Genomic DNA, 19,311 nt, shown 5'->3' on the forward strand with positions numbered 1-19,311 from the left:
ACACACAGACACACTAACACACAGACACACTAACACACAGACACACTAACACACAGACACACTAACACACAGACACACTAACACACAGACACACTAACACACAGACACACTAACACGCAGACACACTAACACGCAGACACACTACCACACAGACACACACACACAGACACACTAACACAGAGACACACTAACACACAGACACACTAACACACAGACACACTAACACACAGACACACTAACACACAGACACACTAACACACACACACACACACACTAACACACTAACACACTGACACACTAACACACTAACACACAGACACACTAACACACACACACACACACACTGACACACTAACACACTGACACACTAACACACTAACACACTAACACGCAGACACACTAACACACTAACACACTAACACACTAACACACTAACACACTAACACGCAGACACACTAACACACTAACACACAGACACACTAACACACAGACACACTAACACAGACACACACAGCTAGAACTTTGTTTGTGTTCCAAAAGGCAACGTATTCCCTATATAGTGCACTACTTTTCTATGGGTCCTGGTCTAAAGTAGAGCACTATATAGGAATAGAGGGCCATTTAGCTCGCCTCCTTCAACTCTCAGCCTGAAAAAGGTTTTTTCAGCTGATACATAAAGAATGTAAACTCACATATGGATTGTTTATGTTGGTGTAAACAGAGACTTACATCCCCTACAGAATACTACCACTGATAGAGAACAGAGAGGCAGGCAGGGAGAGGGAGAGAGGAGCAGGGAGACAGAGAGAGGAGCAGGGGGACGGAGAGAGGAGCAGGGAGACGGAGAGAGGAGCAGGGAGACAGAAAGAGGAGCAGGGAGACAGAGAGAGGAGCAGGGAGACGGAGAGAGGAGCAGGGAGACAGAGAGAGGAGCAGGGAGAGGGAGAGAGGCGCAGGGAGACGGAGAGAGGAGTAGGGAAACAGAGAGAGGAGCAGGGAGACAGAGAGAGGAGCAGGGAGAGGGAGAGAGGAGCAGGGAGACGGAGAGAGGAGCAGGGAGACAGAGAGAGGAGCAGGGAGACGGAGAGAGGAGCAGGGAGACGGAGAGAGGAGCAGGGAGACAGAGAGAGGAGCAGGGAGACGGAGAGAGGAGCAGGGAGACGGCGAGAGGGGCAGGGAGACGGAGAGAGGAGCAGGGAGACGGAGAGAGGAGCAGGGAGACGGAGAGAGAAGCAGGGAGACGGAGAGAGAGCAGGGAGACGGAGAGAGAGGAGCAGGGAGACGGAGAGAGGGGCAGGGAGACGGAGAGAGGAGCAGGGAGACGGAGAGAGGAGCAGGGAGACGGAGAGAGGGGCAGGGAGACGGAGAGAGGAGCAGGGAGACGGAGAGAGGAGCAGGGAGACGGAGAGAGGAGCAGGGAGACGGAGAGAGGAGCAGGGAGACGGAGAGAGAAGCAGGGAGACGGAGAGAGGAGCAGGGAGACGGAGAGAGGAGCAGGGAGACGGAGAGAGGAGCAGGGAGACGGAGAGAGGAGCAGGGAGACGGAGAGAGGAGCAGGGAGACGGCGAGAGGGGCAGGGAGACGGAGAGAGGAGCAGGGAGACGGAGAGAGGAACAGGGAGACGGAGAGAGAAGCAGGGAGACGGAGAGAGGAGCAGGGAGACGGAGAGAGGAGCAGGGAGACGGAGAGAGGGGCAGGGAGACGGAGAGAGGAGCAGGGAGACAGAGAGAGGAGCAGGGAGACGGAGAGAGGAGCAGGGAGACGGAGAGAGGAGCAGGGAGACGGAGAGAGGAGTAGGGAGACGGAGAGAGGAGCAGGGAGTCGGGACAGAGGTAGACAGGTACAGACAGACAGAAGTAGAGTGAGAGAGCACAAAGAGAGGCAGACAGGCTGAAATAAATAGGTCAACAGAGGAGAGGAGTGGATAGAGGAGAGACGTGTGGAGAATGAGGGATGCTTTGGCATTTACACAGAGTGGGAGAGAGAGAGATGGAGAGAGAGATGGAGAGAGAGATGGAGAGAGAGAGAGAGATGGAGAGAGAGATGGAGAGAGAGAGATGGATGGAGAGAGAGAGAGAGAGGGAGGGGGGGGGAAATGGAGGCAGAAAGAAATAGGAAACGAGAGTGTGTGTGTATACAAATGCTATGAATTCTGTTTCCCCTGGATTTTATTTGTTATTCTTTCTTTCTTAGTGTCTTTATTTTATATTCATTATTTCTTTCTTTATATTTTACGAATAAATCTGGATTTATTTTCTAACATACTCTCTCTCTCTCTCTCTCTCTCTGTCTCTCCTCTCTCTCTCTCTCTCTCTCTCTCTCTCTCTCTCTCTCTCTCTCTCTCTCTCTCTCTCTCTGTCTCTCTCTCCCTCTCTGTCTTTCTATCTTCTCTCTAGGTGAGTCCGTTGCAGCCCTGTCACGCCCACAGCGTCCCCTCTCGGCCCGGGCGGCCCACCACGGCCCCCTGGCCTCCTCCATGAAGGGTTACCAGGTCAGCCGCAGCCTGTCCCAGTACTCCTCTGTTGGAGAAGGGGGACACACACCGTGTGACTGCGACCCTGACCCCCGCTCCGTCCGAGACTACGAACACTACGACGGAGCGGGACACCCCTACTACCCCCCCGGGGGTCCCCCGGAGCATCGTTTCCTCTCCTCCCACTCTGGAGGGGGGACGTTCCCCCGTTCCCACCCTAGCCATCACCCCGCCCCCCATCAGTACGACTCGTGCGAGGAGTGTCTGTCCACGGTTGGGGGTCACGTGGCTAAGATGCACAGCCTGGATCAGTTTGAGAGGCAGCTTCCTCCTGACGGGTTCCACACCCTGCAGTACCAGAAGAGCGCCAGCGGGGCGGAACAGCGCGGCGAGAGCCCCTCCCGTATCCGCCACCTGGTTCACTCAGTCCAGAGACTCTTCGCCAAGTCCCACTCACTCGAGGCGCCGTCGAAGAGGGAATATAACGGCACACGAGGAGGAGGGGATTACCGGGAAAGAGGAGGAGGAGGAGAACAAAGGAGCGGAGGAGAGGAGGGCGTTGGGCATCATTATTCGGGCCACCAGTCCCGCTCGGTGAAGCGCAGCAAGTCTCGCGAGCGCTCCAAGAGCGGAGATGGGCGCAACGAGTCGTCCGGTCGGCGCCACCGGAACCGAACTGCCGGGTGGTGGAGCTCCGACGACAACCTAGACAGTGACAGCAGCTTTCTGGTAACCGCAGGCAACGCCGGGCCAGGTGGTCGAGGTGGCCACGAGAGTCTGGACGCTGCTATCCAGGAGCTGACCATGAAGAAACTGCCCAGACAGGGGAGTGGACCACCAGGGCCCGGACCGGGGGAGTGCATGGCCTGTACCACTCTGGCCCTGGCAGGAGGGGAGGGTGGCGGAGGGGGAGTGGCAGGGTACCATGGAGGGCCAGGTCAACACTCTCTGAAGAGGAGCACGTGGTCGGCCATGACGGTCAGCCAGGCTAGAGAGGTGTACCCATCGTCTGTTCGGGGAGGAGGAGGAGGAGGAGGCTATGACAAGGCCTTGGTACCTCTGGAGAACAAACTGAAGGAGAGGACCTCTCACTACCTACAGGTGGGTGGGTGTGTAGAGAAGGAGGAGGGAGGGCTGTGTTTTCCCCCATAGCTCTTCCTACACACACACACACACACACACACACACACACACACACACACACACACACACACACACACACACACACACACACACACACACACACACACACACACACACACACACACACACACACACAGACAGTCAGCCTCCCTCTGTCAGAGAGTAATAATGTGGTAGAGAGGGCATGTCAGGTTGTGTCAGGACGTATTACAGTCTGACTGTCAGCAGCTCCTCTCTCTCTCACACACACAGAGACGGACTGACAGGCTTCATCATTACTGGAGTTATGAACTACATCAGATGACTGACACACAGGCTAACTGTCACACTCCTTCAGTCACCTTGTGCTCTTTCTCTGTTTCTCTGTTTCTCTGTTTCTCTGTCTCTCTGTCTCTCTCTCTCTGTCTCTCTCTCTCTGTCTCTCTGTTTCTCTGTCTCTCTGTTTCTCTGTCTCTTTGTTTCTCTGTCTCTCTGTCTCTCTGTTTCTCTGTCTCTCTGTTTCTCTGTTTCTCTGTTTCTCTGTCTCTCTGTCTCTCTCTCTCTGTCTCTCTCTCTCTGTCTCTCTGTTTCTCTGTCTCTCTGTTTCTCTGTCTCTTTGTTTCTCTGTCTCTCTGTCTCTCTGTTTCTCTGTCTCTCTGTTACTCTGTTTCTCTGTCTCTCTGTCTCTCTGTTTCTCTGTCTCTCTGTCTCTCTGTCTCTCTGTTTCTCTGTCTCTCTGTTTCTATGTCTCTCTGTCTCTCTGTTTCTCTGTCTCTCTGTTTCTATGTCTCTCTGTTTCTATGTCTCTCTGTTTCGCTGTCTCTCTCCCTCTCTCCCTCTCTCTCTCCCTCTCCCTCTCTCTCTCTCTCCCTCTCCCTCACTCTCCCTCTCCCTCCCTCTCCCTCCCTCTCCCTCTCCCTCTCCCTCTCCCTCTCCCTCTCCCTCTCCCTCTCTCCTCTCCCTCTCCCTCTCTCCCCTCTCTCCCTCTCCTCTCTCCCTCTCCCTCTCCCTCTCCTCCCTCTCCCTCTCCCTCTCCCTCTCTCCTCTCTCCCTCTCTCTCTCCCTCTCCCCCTCCCCTCTCTCCTCTCCTCTCCCTCTCCCTCTCCCTCTCCCTCTCCCTCTCCCTCTCCCTCTCCCTCTCCCTCTCCCTCTCCCTCTCCTCTCTCCCTCTCTCTCCTCTCTCTCCTCTCCCTCTCTCCCTCTCTCTCTCTCTCTCTCCCTCTCTCTAATAACGTCCATGAGAAGGCGTTTACATTTGTGCAGATTTTGAGTTAACAGCGTGACAAGGCGATCCGACCTCTTACTCATTTGAGAATAATTGCCGTATCCCATCCATTAAAACATGTTATGGTTACTTCATACAATACGTGCTTGGAAGTTAGATTAGGAACTTAGACAAGGGGAATTATTGCCCTTAAAGTGGCTGTTTACTCCATCATCAAGATAAGATTTGTAAGATAGACCCTGACTCAATGTCTGGGTAAGATAGACCCTGACTCAATGTCTGGGTAACAGAGACCCTGACTCAATGACTGGGTAACAGAGACCCTGACTCAATGACTGGGTAAGATAGACCCTGACTCAATGTCTGGGTAACAGAGACCCTGACTCAATGTCTGGGTAAGATAGACCCTGACTCAAATGTCTGGGTAAGATAGATTCTGACTCAAATGTCTGGGTACGATAGACTCTGATTCAAATGTCTGGGTACGATAGACTCTGACTCAAATGTCTGGGTACGATAGACTCTGACTCAAATGTCTGGGTACGATAGACTCTGACTCAAATGTCTGGGTACGATAGACTCTGACTCAAATGTCTGGGTACGATAGACTCTGACTCAATGTCTGGGTAAGATAGACCCTGACTCAAATGTCTGGGTAAGATAGACCCTGACTCAAATGTCGGTACGATAGACTCTGATTCAAATGTCTGGGTACGATAGACTCTGATTCAAATGTCTGGGTACGATAGACTCTGATTCAAATGTCTGGGTACGATAGACTCTGATTCAAATGTCTGGGTACGATAGACTCTGATTCAAATGTCTGGGTACGATAGACTCTGATTCAAATGTCTGGGTACGATAGACTCTGATTCAAATGTCTGGGTACGATAGACTCTGATTCAAATGTCTGGGTACGATAGACTCTGACTCAAATGTCTGGGTACGATAGACTCTGATTCAAATGTCTGGGTACGATAGACTCTGATTCAAATGTCTGGGTACGATAGACTCTGATTCAAATGTCTGGGTACGATAGACTCTGATTCAAATGTCTGGGTACGATAGACTCTGACTCAATGTCTGGGTACGATAGACTCTGATTCAAATGATCAGTTCTATCTGTATTTATTATGGATCCCCGTTAGTTGCTGGGATCCAAAATGAAGGCAGTTATAGATTTATTGTTCAAACAGTACAGTACATTTACAACATATTAAGTGTTTGCCCTCAGGCCCCAACTCCATCACTACCACATATCTACAACACACTGTGTGCCCTCAGGCCCCAACTCCATCACTACCACATATCTACAACACACTGTGTGCCCTCAGGCCCCAACTCCATCACTACCACATATCTACAACACACTGTGTGCCCTCAGGCCCCAACTCCATCACTACCACATATCTACAGTACTAAATCCATGTGTTTGTATGTTAACGTGTGTGTGTGTGTGTGTGTATAGTGTGTATGTTAACGCGTGTGTGTGTATAGTGTGTATGTTATCGTGTGTGTGTATAGTGTGTATATTATCGTGTGTGTGTGTATAGTGTGTATGTTATCATGTGTGTGTATGTTATCATGTGTGTGTGTGTGTGTGTGTGTGTGTGTGTGTGTGTGTGTGTGTGTGTGTGTGTGTGTGTGTGTGTGTGTGTGTGTGTGTGTGTGTGTGTGTGTGTGTGTGTTGCATGTGTGTGTCCCTCTGTGTGTGTGTGTGTGTGTGTGTGTGTGTGTGTGTGTTTGCATGTCTATGTGTCCCTCTCTCTCCTCCCTCCCTTCCCTTAGTTCCCTCTCTCTCTCCTCCCTTCCCTTAGTCCCTCTCTCTTCTCCCTTAGTTCCCTCTTTCTCCTCCCTCCCTTCCCTTAGTTCCCTCTCTCTCCTCCCTCCCTTCCCTTAGTTCCCTCTCTCTCCCCCTCCTCCCCTCCCTTAGTTCCCTCTCTCTCCTCCCTCCCTTCCCTTAGTTCCCTCTCTCTCTCTCCCTCCTCCCTTCCCTTAGTTCCCTCTCTCTCCTCCCTCCCTTCCCTTAGTTCCCTCTCTCTCCTCCATTCCCTTCCCTTAGTTCCCTCTCTCTCCTCCCTCCCTTCCCATAGTTCCCTCTCTCTCCTCCCTCCCGTCCCTTCGTTCCCCTCTCTCTCCTCCCTCCCTTCCCTTAGTTCCCTCTCTCTCTCTCCTCCATTCCCTTCCCTTAGTTATCTCTCTCTCTCCATTCCCTTCCCTTAGTTCCCTCTCTCTCCTCCGTCCCTTCCCTTAGTTCCCTCTCTCTCTCCTCCCTCCCGTCCCTTCGTTCCCTCTCTCTCCTCCCTCCCTTCCCTTAGTCCCATCTCTCTCTCCCTCCCTTCCCTTAGTTCCCTCTCTCTCCCTCCCCATTCCCTTAGTTCCCTCTCTCTCCTCCCTCCCTTCCCTTAGTTCCCTCTCTCTCTCTCCTCCATTCCCTTCCCTTAGTTATCTCTCTCTCCTCCCTTCCCTTAGTTCCCTCTCTCTCCTCCCTCCCATCCCTTAGTTCCCTCTCTCTCCTCCCTCCCGTCCCTTAGTTCCCTCTCTCTCCTCCCTCCCATCCCTTAGTTCCCTCTCTCTCCTCCCTCCCATCCCTTAGTTCCCTCTCTCTCCTCCCTCCCTTCCCTTAGTTCCCTCTCTCTCTCTCCTCCATTCCCTTCCCTTAGTTATCTCTCTCTCCTCCCTTCCCTTAGTTACCTCTCTCTCCTCCCTCCCGTCCCTTAGTTCCCTCTCTCTCCTCCATTCCCTTCCCTTACTTCCCTCTCTCTCCTCCATTCCCTTCCCTTACTTCCCTCTCTCTTCACATCATCAGTTGCCTAGTGGCACCGTATTTTCTAAGGGACACTTTTTGACTGGACACTGGGGCTAGGATGTGCTGTTGGTTCCATAGCCGAGGGGCAGTGTAGGTCCCTGAAGACCCATAGAAGAGCTCCTCGGCACCTGAGTCCCACTTTATAATATCACACTATACATGCTATTACCAAGCCATTTCAACAACTAACTATGACTGGCACTTTCTTTCGGGGTCACATATCTGTCTTTCTCAAGTACTCTTTGACAGATTACTTTTTCAAAGTTAATCTACAATTTTGCTACCTTGCAGTTAGTCTGGGTCTATGAAACGAACTCGAAGAGAGTTCAACCCAAGGATTTGGAGTATTTAGTGTAAATATTGTGAGAGAAAGATTAAGTGAATATTTTTGATGGTGCTGTCAGGGACAAGAAGAAAGCCGAAGAAAATGAGAGATTGGTGCTTTTATGACCCCATATGACCCTTCTCCCTGTGCCCACCTCTCTATAAAGCCCTGTGTCCAAGAGAGAGAGAAGGAGGGAGGGAGAGGGAGGCCAAGGGATATAGAGATTAGACTGAGTTTCGCTCTGTAAGTTTCTCTCTCTATAAGACTCAATTTGTCCTTCTGCCTTTTTCTCACAATTATCATAACGTGTGTGCTGTGCAGTGCGTCATCTTCCTGTACCTGTCTGTGTGTAAATGCCTGTGTGAGTGAGTAAGTGTGTGTGCATCTGTGCGCGTGCGTACACATATTTGCACAAGCCAGACTAACTACAGAGCAAAAGTATTCACCCCCCTTGGCGTTTTTTCCTATTTTGTTCCATTACAACCTGTAATTTAAATATATTTCATATAATCATATACATAGACATGCACAAAATGTTGGTGAAGTGAAATGGAAAAAATAACCTGTTTCAAAAAATAAAAAAAATAAAAACCGTAAAATTGGTGTGTGCATATATATTCAACCCGTTTGCTGTAAAGCCCCTAAATAAGATCTGGAGAACCAATTACCTTCAGAAGTCACATAATTAGTTCAATAAAGTCCACCTGTGTGCAATCTAAGTGTCACATGATCTGTCACATGATCTCAGTATATATACACCTGTTCTGAAAGGACTCAGAGTCGGCAACACCAATAAGCAAAGGGGCACCACCAAGGAGTTCTCCAATCAGGTCAGGGACAAAGTTGTGGAGAAGTACAGGTCAGGGTTGGGTTATAAAAAAATATCAGAAACTTTGAACATTCCACAGAGCACCTTTAAATTCATTATTAAAAAATTGAAATAATTTGATACTTAACAAACCTGCCAAGAAATCGCCGCCCACCAAAACTTACGGACCAGGCAAGGAGGGCATTAATCAGAGAGGCATTAAAGAGACCAAAGATAAACCTGAAGGAGCTGCAAAGCTCCACAGCGGAGATTGGAGTATCTGTCCATAGGACCACTTTAAGCCGTACACTCCACAGAGCTGGGTTTTATGGAAGAGTGGACAGAAAAAAATAAGCAAACATGTTTGGTGTTCGCCACAAGGCATGTGGGAGACTCTCCAAACATATGGTAGAAGGTACTCTGGTCAGATGAGACTAAAATGTAGCTTTTTCGCCATCAAGGAAAACACTATGCAAAACCAACACCTTACATCACCCCGAGAACACCTTCCCTACACTGAAGCATGGTGGTGGCAGCATCGGAAGGGACTGTTTGAGTAGATTTAGATGAAATTTAAAATCAATCAAAGGTGATGAGTCATATACTCTTCCCTGTCTAAATGTCAGCAGAAAAGTTTCAGTTAACTTTCCCCAAATTCCTTTCTTTCTTTCCAGAAACCCTTATTCCCTCCTAATTCTGGACATGTTTCAACTGGGTTTTCTGGGAAAACCAGAGAATTCTGGAAAAGTTCAACCAATTTTTTTTCTCTAAAAACTGAGTAAAAGTTTATTTTATATTATATATATTATATTATTTATATTTATATTTTATCTGATATCTTGATGTTCAAGTCTTTAAACAAAATAACACTTTTAAGCTATTTAATCAAAGTGATGAATTTGTCACTAACCAGAATCTTCACTCTCTTTCCCCCTGTTTAGAAATGTGTGAGTTTGTTTGTACATTCATATGTATCTGTCTGTATGTGTCCAGGTCCCATCAGACGGGGTGGAGTGGGCTGGGCTTGGGGGCTACCCAGGAGGGGGTGGTCCTGACGGAGGGGGGGAGATCCCCTGCAGGCGCATGCGGAGCGGCAGCTACGTCAAGGCCATGGGAGACGACGATAGTCAGGACTCTGACGCCAGTCCTAAATCCTCTCCTAAAACCACCATCATCGCCCAGAGAGAGGCCTTCAGACGCTCTGTCAGCATGGACCACAGGTCATCTGCGAACAAGTAACGGGGAGGGGGGTCATTCTATCATTTATTAAACCTGCAACGTCATTGGTTGGAAGGATGATGATGATGATGAGGGTGATGATGAAGATGAGGAAGAGGAGTATGATGAGTGTTATTCTAATTTTACTCTGTGTGTGTGTTGTGTGTAGATACTCGTGTAAGCAGTGTGTAGATGCTACGCTACCATATGCTCACAACATAAGCACGCCGAAGAGTCACGCACGCTCTCGGAGCTACACGCGGTCTCTGACCAGCTCACAGGTAAGACCACACACCTTCAGAACACTGTCTGTATGTTTATTCATCTCTTCACATTTTAGCTTCCGTCCCTCTCCTCGCCCTACCTGGACTCGAACCAGGGACCCTCTGCACACATTGACAACAGCCACCCTCGAAGCATCATTACCCATCGCTCCACAAATGGCGCGACATTTAAGATTAGGGAAGACAATTTATGTATTTATTAGAGTGGCCTTATTTCTATTACAGCATATTGGATGACTGTCATTCATATTCACCCAGTTCAATGTAACATTGACAGGTTTAGGTTACTGTCATTCACCCAGTTCAATGTATCAGTGACAGGTTTAGGTTACTGTCATTCATATTCACCAAGTTCAATGTAACAGTGACAGGTTTAGGTTACTGTCATTCATATTCCATTCACCCAGTTCAATGTAACAGTGACAGGTTAACAGTGACAGGTTTAGGTTACTGTCATTCATATTCACCCAGTTCAATGTAACAGTGACAGGTTTAGGTTACTGTCATTCATATTCACCCAGTTCAATGTAACAGTGACAGGTTTAGGTTACTGTCATTCACCCAGTTCAATGTAACAGTGACAGGTTTAGGTTACTGTCATTCACCCAGTTCAATGTAACAGTGATGGGTTTAGGTTACTGTCATTCATATTCACCCAGTTCAATGTAACAGTGACAGGTTTAGGTTACTGTCATTCACCCAGTTCAATGTAACAGTGACAGGTTTAGGTTACTGTCATTCACCCAGTTCAATGTAACAGTGATGGGTTTAGGTTACTGTCATTCACCCAGTTCAATGTAACAGTGATGGGTTTAGGTTACTGTCATTCACCCAGTTCAATATAATAATGACAGGTTTAGGTTACTGTCATTCATATTCACCCAGTTCAATGTATCAGTGACAGGTTTAGGTTACTGTCATTCACCCAGTTCAATGTAACAGTGATGGGTTTAGGTTACTGTCATTCACCCAGTTCAATGTAACAGTGATGGGTTTAGGTTACTGTCATTCACCCAGTTCAATATAATAATGACAGGTTTAGGTTACTGTCATTCATATTCACCCAGTTCAATGTATCAGTGACAGGTTTAGGTTACTGTCATTCACCCAGTTCAATATAATAATGACAGGTTTAGGTTACTGTCATTCATATTCACCCAGTTCAATGTAACAGTGACAGGTTTAGGTTACTGTCATTCATATTCACCCAGTTCAATGTAACAGTGACAGGTTTAGGTTACTGTCATTCATATTCACCCAGTTCAATGTAACAGTGACAGGTTTAGGTTACTGTCATTCACCCAGTTCAATGTAACAGTGACAGGTTTAGGTTACTGTCATTCATATTCACCCAGTTCAATGTAACAGTGACAGGTTTAGGTTACTGTCATTCACCCAGTTCAATGTAACAGTGACAGGTTTAGGTTACTGTCATTCATATTCACCCAGTTCAATGTAACAGTGACAGGTTTAGGTTACTGTCATTCACCCAGTTCAATGTAACAGTGACAGGTTTAGGTTACTGTCATTCACCCAGTTCAATGTAACAGTGACAGGTTTAGGTTACTGTCATTCATATTCACCCAGTTCAATGTATCAGTGATAGGTTTAGGTTACTGTCATTCATATTCACCCAGTTCAATGTAACAGTGACAGGTTTAGGTTACTGTCATTCACCCAGTTCAATGTAACAGTGACAGGTTTAGGTTACTGTCATTCATATTCACCCAGTTCAATGTAACAGTGACAGGTTTAGGTTACTGTCATTCACTCTGTTCAATGTAACAGTGACAGGTTTAGGTTACTGTCATTCATATTCAATCAAGTTCAATATAATAATGACAGGTTTAGGTTACTGTCATTCATATTCACCCAGTTCAATGTAACAGTGATGGGTTTAGGTTACTGTCATTCACCCAGTTCAATGTAACAGTGACAGGTTTAGGTTACTGTCATTCATATTCACCCAGTTCGATGTAACAGTGATGGGTTTAGGTTACTGTCATTCATATTCACCCAGTTCGATGTAACAGTGATGGGTTTAGGTTACTGTCATTCACCCAGTTCAATGTAACAGTGACAGGTTTAGGTTACTGTCATTCATATTCACCCAGTTCGATGTAACAGTGATGGGTTTAGGTTACTGTCATTCACCCAGTTCAATGTAACAGTGACAGGTTTAGGTTACTGTCATTCATATTCCATTCACCCAGTTCAATGTAACAGTGACAGGTTTAGGTTACTGTCATTCATATTCACCCAGTTCGATGTAACAGTGATGGGTTTAGGTTACTGTCATTCACCCAGTTCAATGTAACAGTGACAGGTTTAGGTTACTGTCATTCATATTCACCCAGTTCAATGTAACAGTGACAGGTTTAGGTTACTGTCATTCATATTCCATTCACCCAGTTCAATGTAACAGTGACAGGTTTAGGTTACTGTCATTCATATTCACCCAGTTCAATGTAACAGTGACAGGTTAACAGTGACAGGTTTAGGTTACTGTCATTCATATTCACCCAGTTCAATGTAACAGTGACAGGTTTAGGTTACTGTCATTCACCCAGTTCAATGTAACAGTGACAGGTATAGGTTACTGTCATTCATATTCACCCAGTTCAATGTAACAGTGACAGGTTTAGGTTACTGTCATTCATATTCACCCAGTTCAATGTAACAGTGACAGGTTTAGGTTACTGTCATTCATATTCACCCAGTTCAATGTAACAGTGACAGGTTTAGGTTACTGTCATTCACCCAGTTCAATGTAACAGTGACAGGTATAGGTTACTATCATTCATATTCACCCAGTTCAATGTAACAGTGACAGGTTTAGGTTACTGTCATTCATATTCACCCAGTTCAATGTAACAGTGACAGGTTTAGGTTACTGTCATTCACCCAGTTCAATGTATCAGTGACAGGTTTAGGTTACTGTCATTCATATTCCATTCACCCAGTTCAATGTAACAGTGACAGGTTTAGGTTACTGTCATTCATATTCACCCAGTTCAATGTAACAGTGACAGGTTTAGGTTACTGTCATTCACCCAGTTCAATGTATCAGTGACAGGTTTAGGTTACTGTCATTCATATTCCATTCACCCAGTTCAATGTAACAGTGACAGGTTTAGGTTACTGTCATTCATATTCACCCAGTTCAATGTAACAGTGACAGGTTTAGGTTACTGTCATTCACCCAGTTCAATGTAACAGTGACAGGTTTAGGTTACTGTCATTCACCCAGTTCAATGTATCAGTGACAGGTTTAGGTTACTGTCATTCATATTCCATTCACCCAGTTCAATGTAACAGTGACAGGTTTAGGTTACTGTCATTCATATTCACCCAGTTCAATGTAACAGTGACAGGTTTAGGTTACTGTCATTCACCCAGTTCAATGTAACAGTGACAGGTATAGGTTACTATCATTCATATTCACCCAGTTCAATGTAACAGTGACAGGTTTAGGTTACTGTCATTCATATTCACCCAGTTCAATGTAACAGTGACAGGTTTAGGTTACTGTCATTCATATTCACCCAGTTCAATGTAACAGTGACAGGTTTAGGTTACTGTCATTCATATTCCATTCACCCAGTTTAATGTAACAGTGACAGGTTTAGGTTACTGTCATTCATATTCACCCAGTTCAATGTAACAGTGACAGGTTTAGGTTACTGTCATTCACCCAGTTCAATGTATCAGTGACAGGTTTAGGTTACTGTCATTCATATTCCATTCACCCAGTTCAATGTAACAGTGACAGGTTTAGGTTACTGTCATTCATATTCACCCAGTTCAATGTAACAGTGACAGGTTTAGGTTACTGTCATTCACCCAGTTCAATGTAACAGTGATGGGTTTAGGTTACTGTCATTCACCCAGTTCAATGTAACAGTGATGGGTTTAGGTTACTGTCATTCACCCAGTTCAATGTAACAGTGACAGGTTTAGGTTACTGTCATTCACCCAGTTCAATGTAACAGTGATGGGTTTAGGTTACTGTCATTCATATTCACCCAGTTCAATGTAACAGTGACAGGTTTACGTTTACTACATGATACTCTAATGTTCCCTGTATCCACCATGAGGTTGTTACAACCTGGTCCATGATGAAAGTTTACAATGCTTACAAAGTTTACAATAAATTAATTTGCTCAAAAACAGTTCAACTATTGTCTTTCTATCTTTGAGTCAGCTACTCACCACATTTTATGCACTGCAGTGCAAGCTAACTGTAGCTTATGCTATCAGTACAATAATCCACCCGGCACAGCCAGAAGAGGACTGGCCACCCCACATAGCCTGGTTCCTCTCTAGGTTTCTTCCTAGGTTTTGGCCTTTCTAGGGAGTTTTTCCTAGCCACCGTGCTTCTACACCTGCATTGCTTGCTGTTTGGGGTTTTAGGCTGGGTTTCTGTACAGCACTTTGAGATATCAGCTGATGTACGAAGGGCTATATGAATACATTTGATTTGATTTGATTAATTCTCTGAACCATTGATTGGGTGGACAACATGTCAGTTCATGCTATAAGAGCTCTGATAGGTTGGAGGACGTCTAGGTGCTACCCTAGAGGGTGCTATTTGTTATGAAAGGTGCCTCCACTGACATGTGGGTGTGGATATGTACTCTCTCTGCCTCTCTGTCTCTGTCTCTCTGTCTCTCTGTCTTCCTCTCTTCCTCTCTTCCTCTCTTTCTCTCTCTCTCTCTCTCTCTCTCTCTCTCTCTCTCTCTCTCTCTCTCTCTCTCTCTCTCTCTCTCTCTCTCTCTCTCTCTCTCTCTCTCTCTCTCTCTCTCTCTCTCTCTCTCTCTCTCTCTCTCTCTCTCTCTCTCTCCTGTAGCTGGGTGACTCTCTGAATCGTCAGTTTGAGGCGGTGTGTGAGACCATGTTTGGAGAGATAGAGAGTCAGGCGGTGGAAGCCTTGGATCTGCCTGGCTGCTTCCGGACCCGTTCCCATAGTTACGTCCGCGCCATCCAGGCCGGCTGTTCCCAAGACGACGACTGCCTGTCCGTCTTCTCCATGTCAGGACCCAGCATCAAGGGAGGGGTTGGTGAGTGTGTGTGTGTGTGTGTGTGTGTGTGTGTGTGTGTGTGTGTGTGTGTGTGTGTGTGTGTGTGTGTGTGTGTGTGTGTGTGTGTGTGTGTGTGTGTGTGTGTGTGTGTGTGTGTGTGTGTGTGTGTGTGTGTGTGTGTGTGTGTGTGTGTGTGTGTGTGTGTGTGTGTGTGTGTGTGTGTGTGTGTACTGGGTATATACCTGGTATCAAACCCATCTGTTATCTGTGTGACTCAAGACTGTGTTAGTCCCTTGAGCCAAAGCCTAGAAATTAGGGAGCAAACACAAGTCTTCATGTGTCAGGAAAGATAACTCATCATAACACCACATCACAATACCTCATGACAATACCTCATCACAACACATCATCACAATACCTCATCACAATACCTCATCACAAAATCACATCACAATACCTCATCACAATACCTCATCACAATACCTCATCATAACACCACATCACAATACCTCATCACAATACCTCATCACAATACCTCATGACAATACCTCATGACAACACCTCATGACAATACCTCATCATAACACCACATCACAATACCTCATGACAATACCTCATCATAACACCACATCACAATAACTCATGACAATACCTCATCACAATACCACATCACAATACCTCATGACAATACCTCATCATAACACCACATCACAATACCTCATGACAATACCTCATGACAATACCTCATCACAATACCTCATCACAATACCTCATTACAATACCTCATCACAACACCTCATCACAACACCACATCACAATACCTCATCATAACACCACATCATAAAACCTCATGACAATACCTCATCATAACACCACATCACAATACCTCATGACAATACCTCATCATAACACCACATCATAAAACCTCATGACAATACCTCATCATAACACCACATCACAATACCTCATGACAATACCTCATCATAACACCACATCACAATAACTCATGACAATACCTCATCACAATACCACATCACAATACCTCATGACAATACCTCATCATAACACCACATCACAATACCTCATGACAATACCTCATGACAATACCTCATCACAATACCTCATCACAATACCTCATCACAACACCTCATCACAACACCACATCACAATACCTCATCATAACACCACATCATAAAACCTCATGACAATACCTCATGACAATACCTCATCATAACACCACATCACAATACCTCATGACAATACCTCATGACAATACCACATCACAATACCTCATCATAACACCACATCACAATACCTCATGACAATACCTCATGACAATACCTCATGACAATACCTCATCATAACACCACATCACAATACCTCATGACAATACCTCATGACAATACCTCATCATAACACCACATCACAATACCTCATGACAATACCTTGTGACAATACCTCATGACAATACCTCGTGACAATACCTCATGACAATACCTCATGACAATACCTCATCACAATACCTCGTGACAATACCTCATGACAATACCTCATGACAATACCTCATCACAATACCTCGTGACAATACCTCATGACAATACCTCGTGACAATACCTCGTGACAATACCTCGTGACAATACCTCATGACAATACCTCATGACAAAACCTCGTGACAATACCTCATGACAATACCACATCACAATACCTCATGACAATACCTCGTGACAGTACCTCGTGACAATACCTCATGACAATACCTCGTGACAATACCTCGTGACAATACCTCATGACAATACCACATCACAATACCTCATGACAATACCTCGTGACAATACCTCGTGACAATAACTTGTGACAATACCTCATGACAATACCTCATCACAATACCTCATGTCAATACCTCATGACAATACCTCATCATAATGTTTTCATACACACACACGCCTCTGGTTGTCTCGAAGCATTCCTCTCTGTATCCACTCTCTCTCTCTCTCTCTCTCTCTCTCTCTCTCCCTCTCTCTCTCTGTCTCTCTTTCTTCCTCTCTCCCTCTCTCTCTCTCTCTGTTTCTCTCTCTCCCTCTCCATCTCTCTCTCTCTCTGTTTCTCTCTCTCCCTCTCCGTCTCTCTGTTTCTCTCTCTGTCTCTCTCCATCTCCTTCCCCGGTGAAATGTCTCTCTCTCTCTGTCTCTCTGTTTCTCTCTCTCCCTCTCTCCCTCTCCCTCCCCGGTGAAATCTCTCTCTCTCTGTCTCTCTGTTTCTCTCTCTCCCTCTCTCCATCTCCCTCCCTGGTGAAATCTCTCTCACCCTCTCTCCATCTCCTTCCCCGGTGAAATGTATCTTTCTCTCTGTCTCTCTGTTTCTCTCTCTCCCGGTCTCCCTCTTCCTCCCCGGTGAAATCTGTCTCTCTATGTCTCTCTGTTTCTCTCTCTCCATCTCCCTCCCCGGTGAAATCTCTCTCTCTCTGTCTCTCTGTTTCTCTCTCCCTCTCCCTCCCCGGTGAAATCTCTATGTCTCTCTGTTTCTATCTCTCTCTCTCCCTCTCCCTCCCCGGTGAAATCTCTATGTCTCTCTGTTTCTATCTCTCTCTCTGTCTCCTTAACAATGACTGGAATGTTTTGTATTACCTCATAAGTTACTGGCTCCAGCTGCTCTTCATCTCTCCCTTTATCTCTCTCACAAACTCCCCCCCTGTCTTTCTCTGTTCTTCTCCTATGTTCTTCCTACTCTCTATTTAATTTTAGTTCTCTCTTCCTCTTTTCCTCTCTCTCTCTCTCTCTGTTCTTACCCCTTTTCCTCTCTCTCTCTCTCTGTTCTTACCCCTTTTCCTCTCTCTCTCTCTCTGTTCTTACCCCTTTTCCTCTCGTTTTCCTTCAGTCATTCATCCTTCTTTTTTTACTGTCGTCTAAAGTACACTGTGTGTGCGTGTATGTGTGTTCGTGCGTGCTTGCGTGCGCTATCGTCAGTACTTTACAGAGCTCTTATTTCCTGGCTTAGACCTGGAAATCTTCCAGAGATTTAGCAAAGCTGCTCTGAAGTGTCATATACAAAACACAGCCACAGACAGACAGAGGACTGTGTGTGTATCCACAGACAGACAGAGGACTGTGTGTGTATCCACAGCGGAGGACTGTGTGTGCATCCACAGACAGAGGGCCGTGTGTGCGAAGGACTGTGTGTGCATCCACAGCGGAGGACTGTGTGTGTATCCACAGCGGAGGACTGTGTGTGCATCCACAGACAGAGGGCCGTGTGTGCGAAGGACTGTGTGTGCATCCACAGCGGAGGACTGTGTGTGTATCCACAGCGGAGGACTGTGTGTGCATCCACAGACAAAGGGCCGTGTGTGCGAAGGACTGTGTGTGCATCCACAGCGGAGGACTGTGTGTGTATCCACAGCGGAGGACTGTGTGTGCATCCACAAACAGAGGGCCGTGTGTGTATCCACAGCGGAGGACTGTGTGTGCATCCACAGCGGAGGACTGTGTGTGCATCCACAGACAGAGGGCCGTGTGTGTATCCACAGCTGAGGACTGTGTGTGTATCCACAGCGGAGGACTGTGTGTGTATCCACAGCGGAGGACTGTGTGTGTTTCCACAGCTGAGGACTGTGTGTGTATCCACAGCGAAGGACTGTGTGTGTATCCACAGCTGAGGACTGTGTGTGTATCCACAGCGGAGGACTGTGTGTGTATCCACAGCGAAGGACTGTGTGTGTATCCACAGCGAAGGACTGTGTGTGTATCCACAGCGAAGGACTGTGTGTGCTCATAGTACCTCACAGGAAATGGCTTTGAGTCTGTCTGTCTGTCTGTCTGTCTGTCTGTCTGTCTGTCTGTCTGTCTGTCTGTCTGTCTGTCTGTCTGTCTGTCTGTCTGTCTGTCTGTCTGTCTGTCTGTCTGTCTGTCTGTCTGTCTGTCTGTCTGTCTGTCTGTCTGTCTGTCTGTCTGTTGATTGTGGTGTCATTGTACAATAAAGGCTTGTTTAGATTCAGAAATTAACTATTTATCATGTTCTTTCCCCCATTCT

At 46.6% G+C, this 19,311-nt stretch overlaps 1 protein-coding gene across 1 annotated transcript in view; it reads left to right on the top strand.

Moving 5' to 3' along the window:
- LOC124042649 (disks large-associated protein 3-like) overlaps nucleotides 1–19,311 on the top strand; it is a 371,365-nt gene that overhangs the window by 317,993 nt on the left and 34,061 nt on the right. Inside the window, 4 exon segments of the mRNA XM_046360724.1 lie at nucleotides 2,397–3,574; nucleotides 9,756–9,997; nucleotides 10,150–10,261; nucleotides 15,114–15,324. Of these exon segments, the coding sequence (XP_046216680.1) occupies nucleotides 2,477–3,574; nucleotides 9,756–9,997; nucleotides 10,150–10,261; nucleotides 15,114–15,324 (1,663 nt within the window). The 5' untranslated portion in view covers nucleotides 2,397–2,476.

Source organism: Oncorhynchus gorbuscha, linkage group LG09 (genome assembly GCF_021184085.1).
Source record: "Oncorhynchus gorbuscha isolate QuinsamMale2020 ecotype Even-year linkage group LG09, OgorEven_v1.0, whole genome shotgun sequence".
Taxonomy (NCBI): Eukaryota; Metazoa; Chordata; class Actinopteri; order Salmoniformes; family Salmonidae; genus Oncorhynchus; species Oncorhynchus gorbuscha.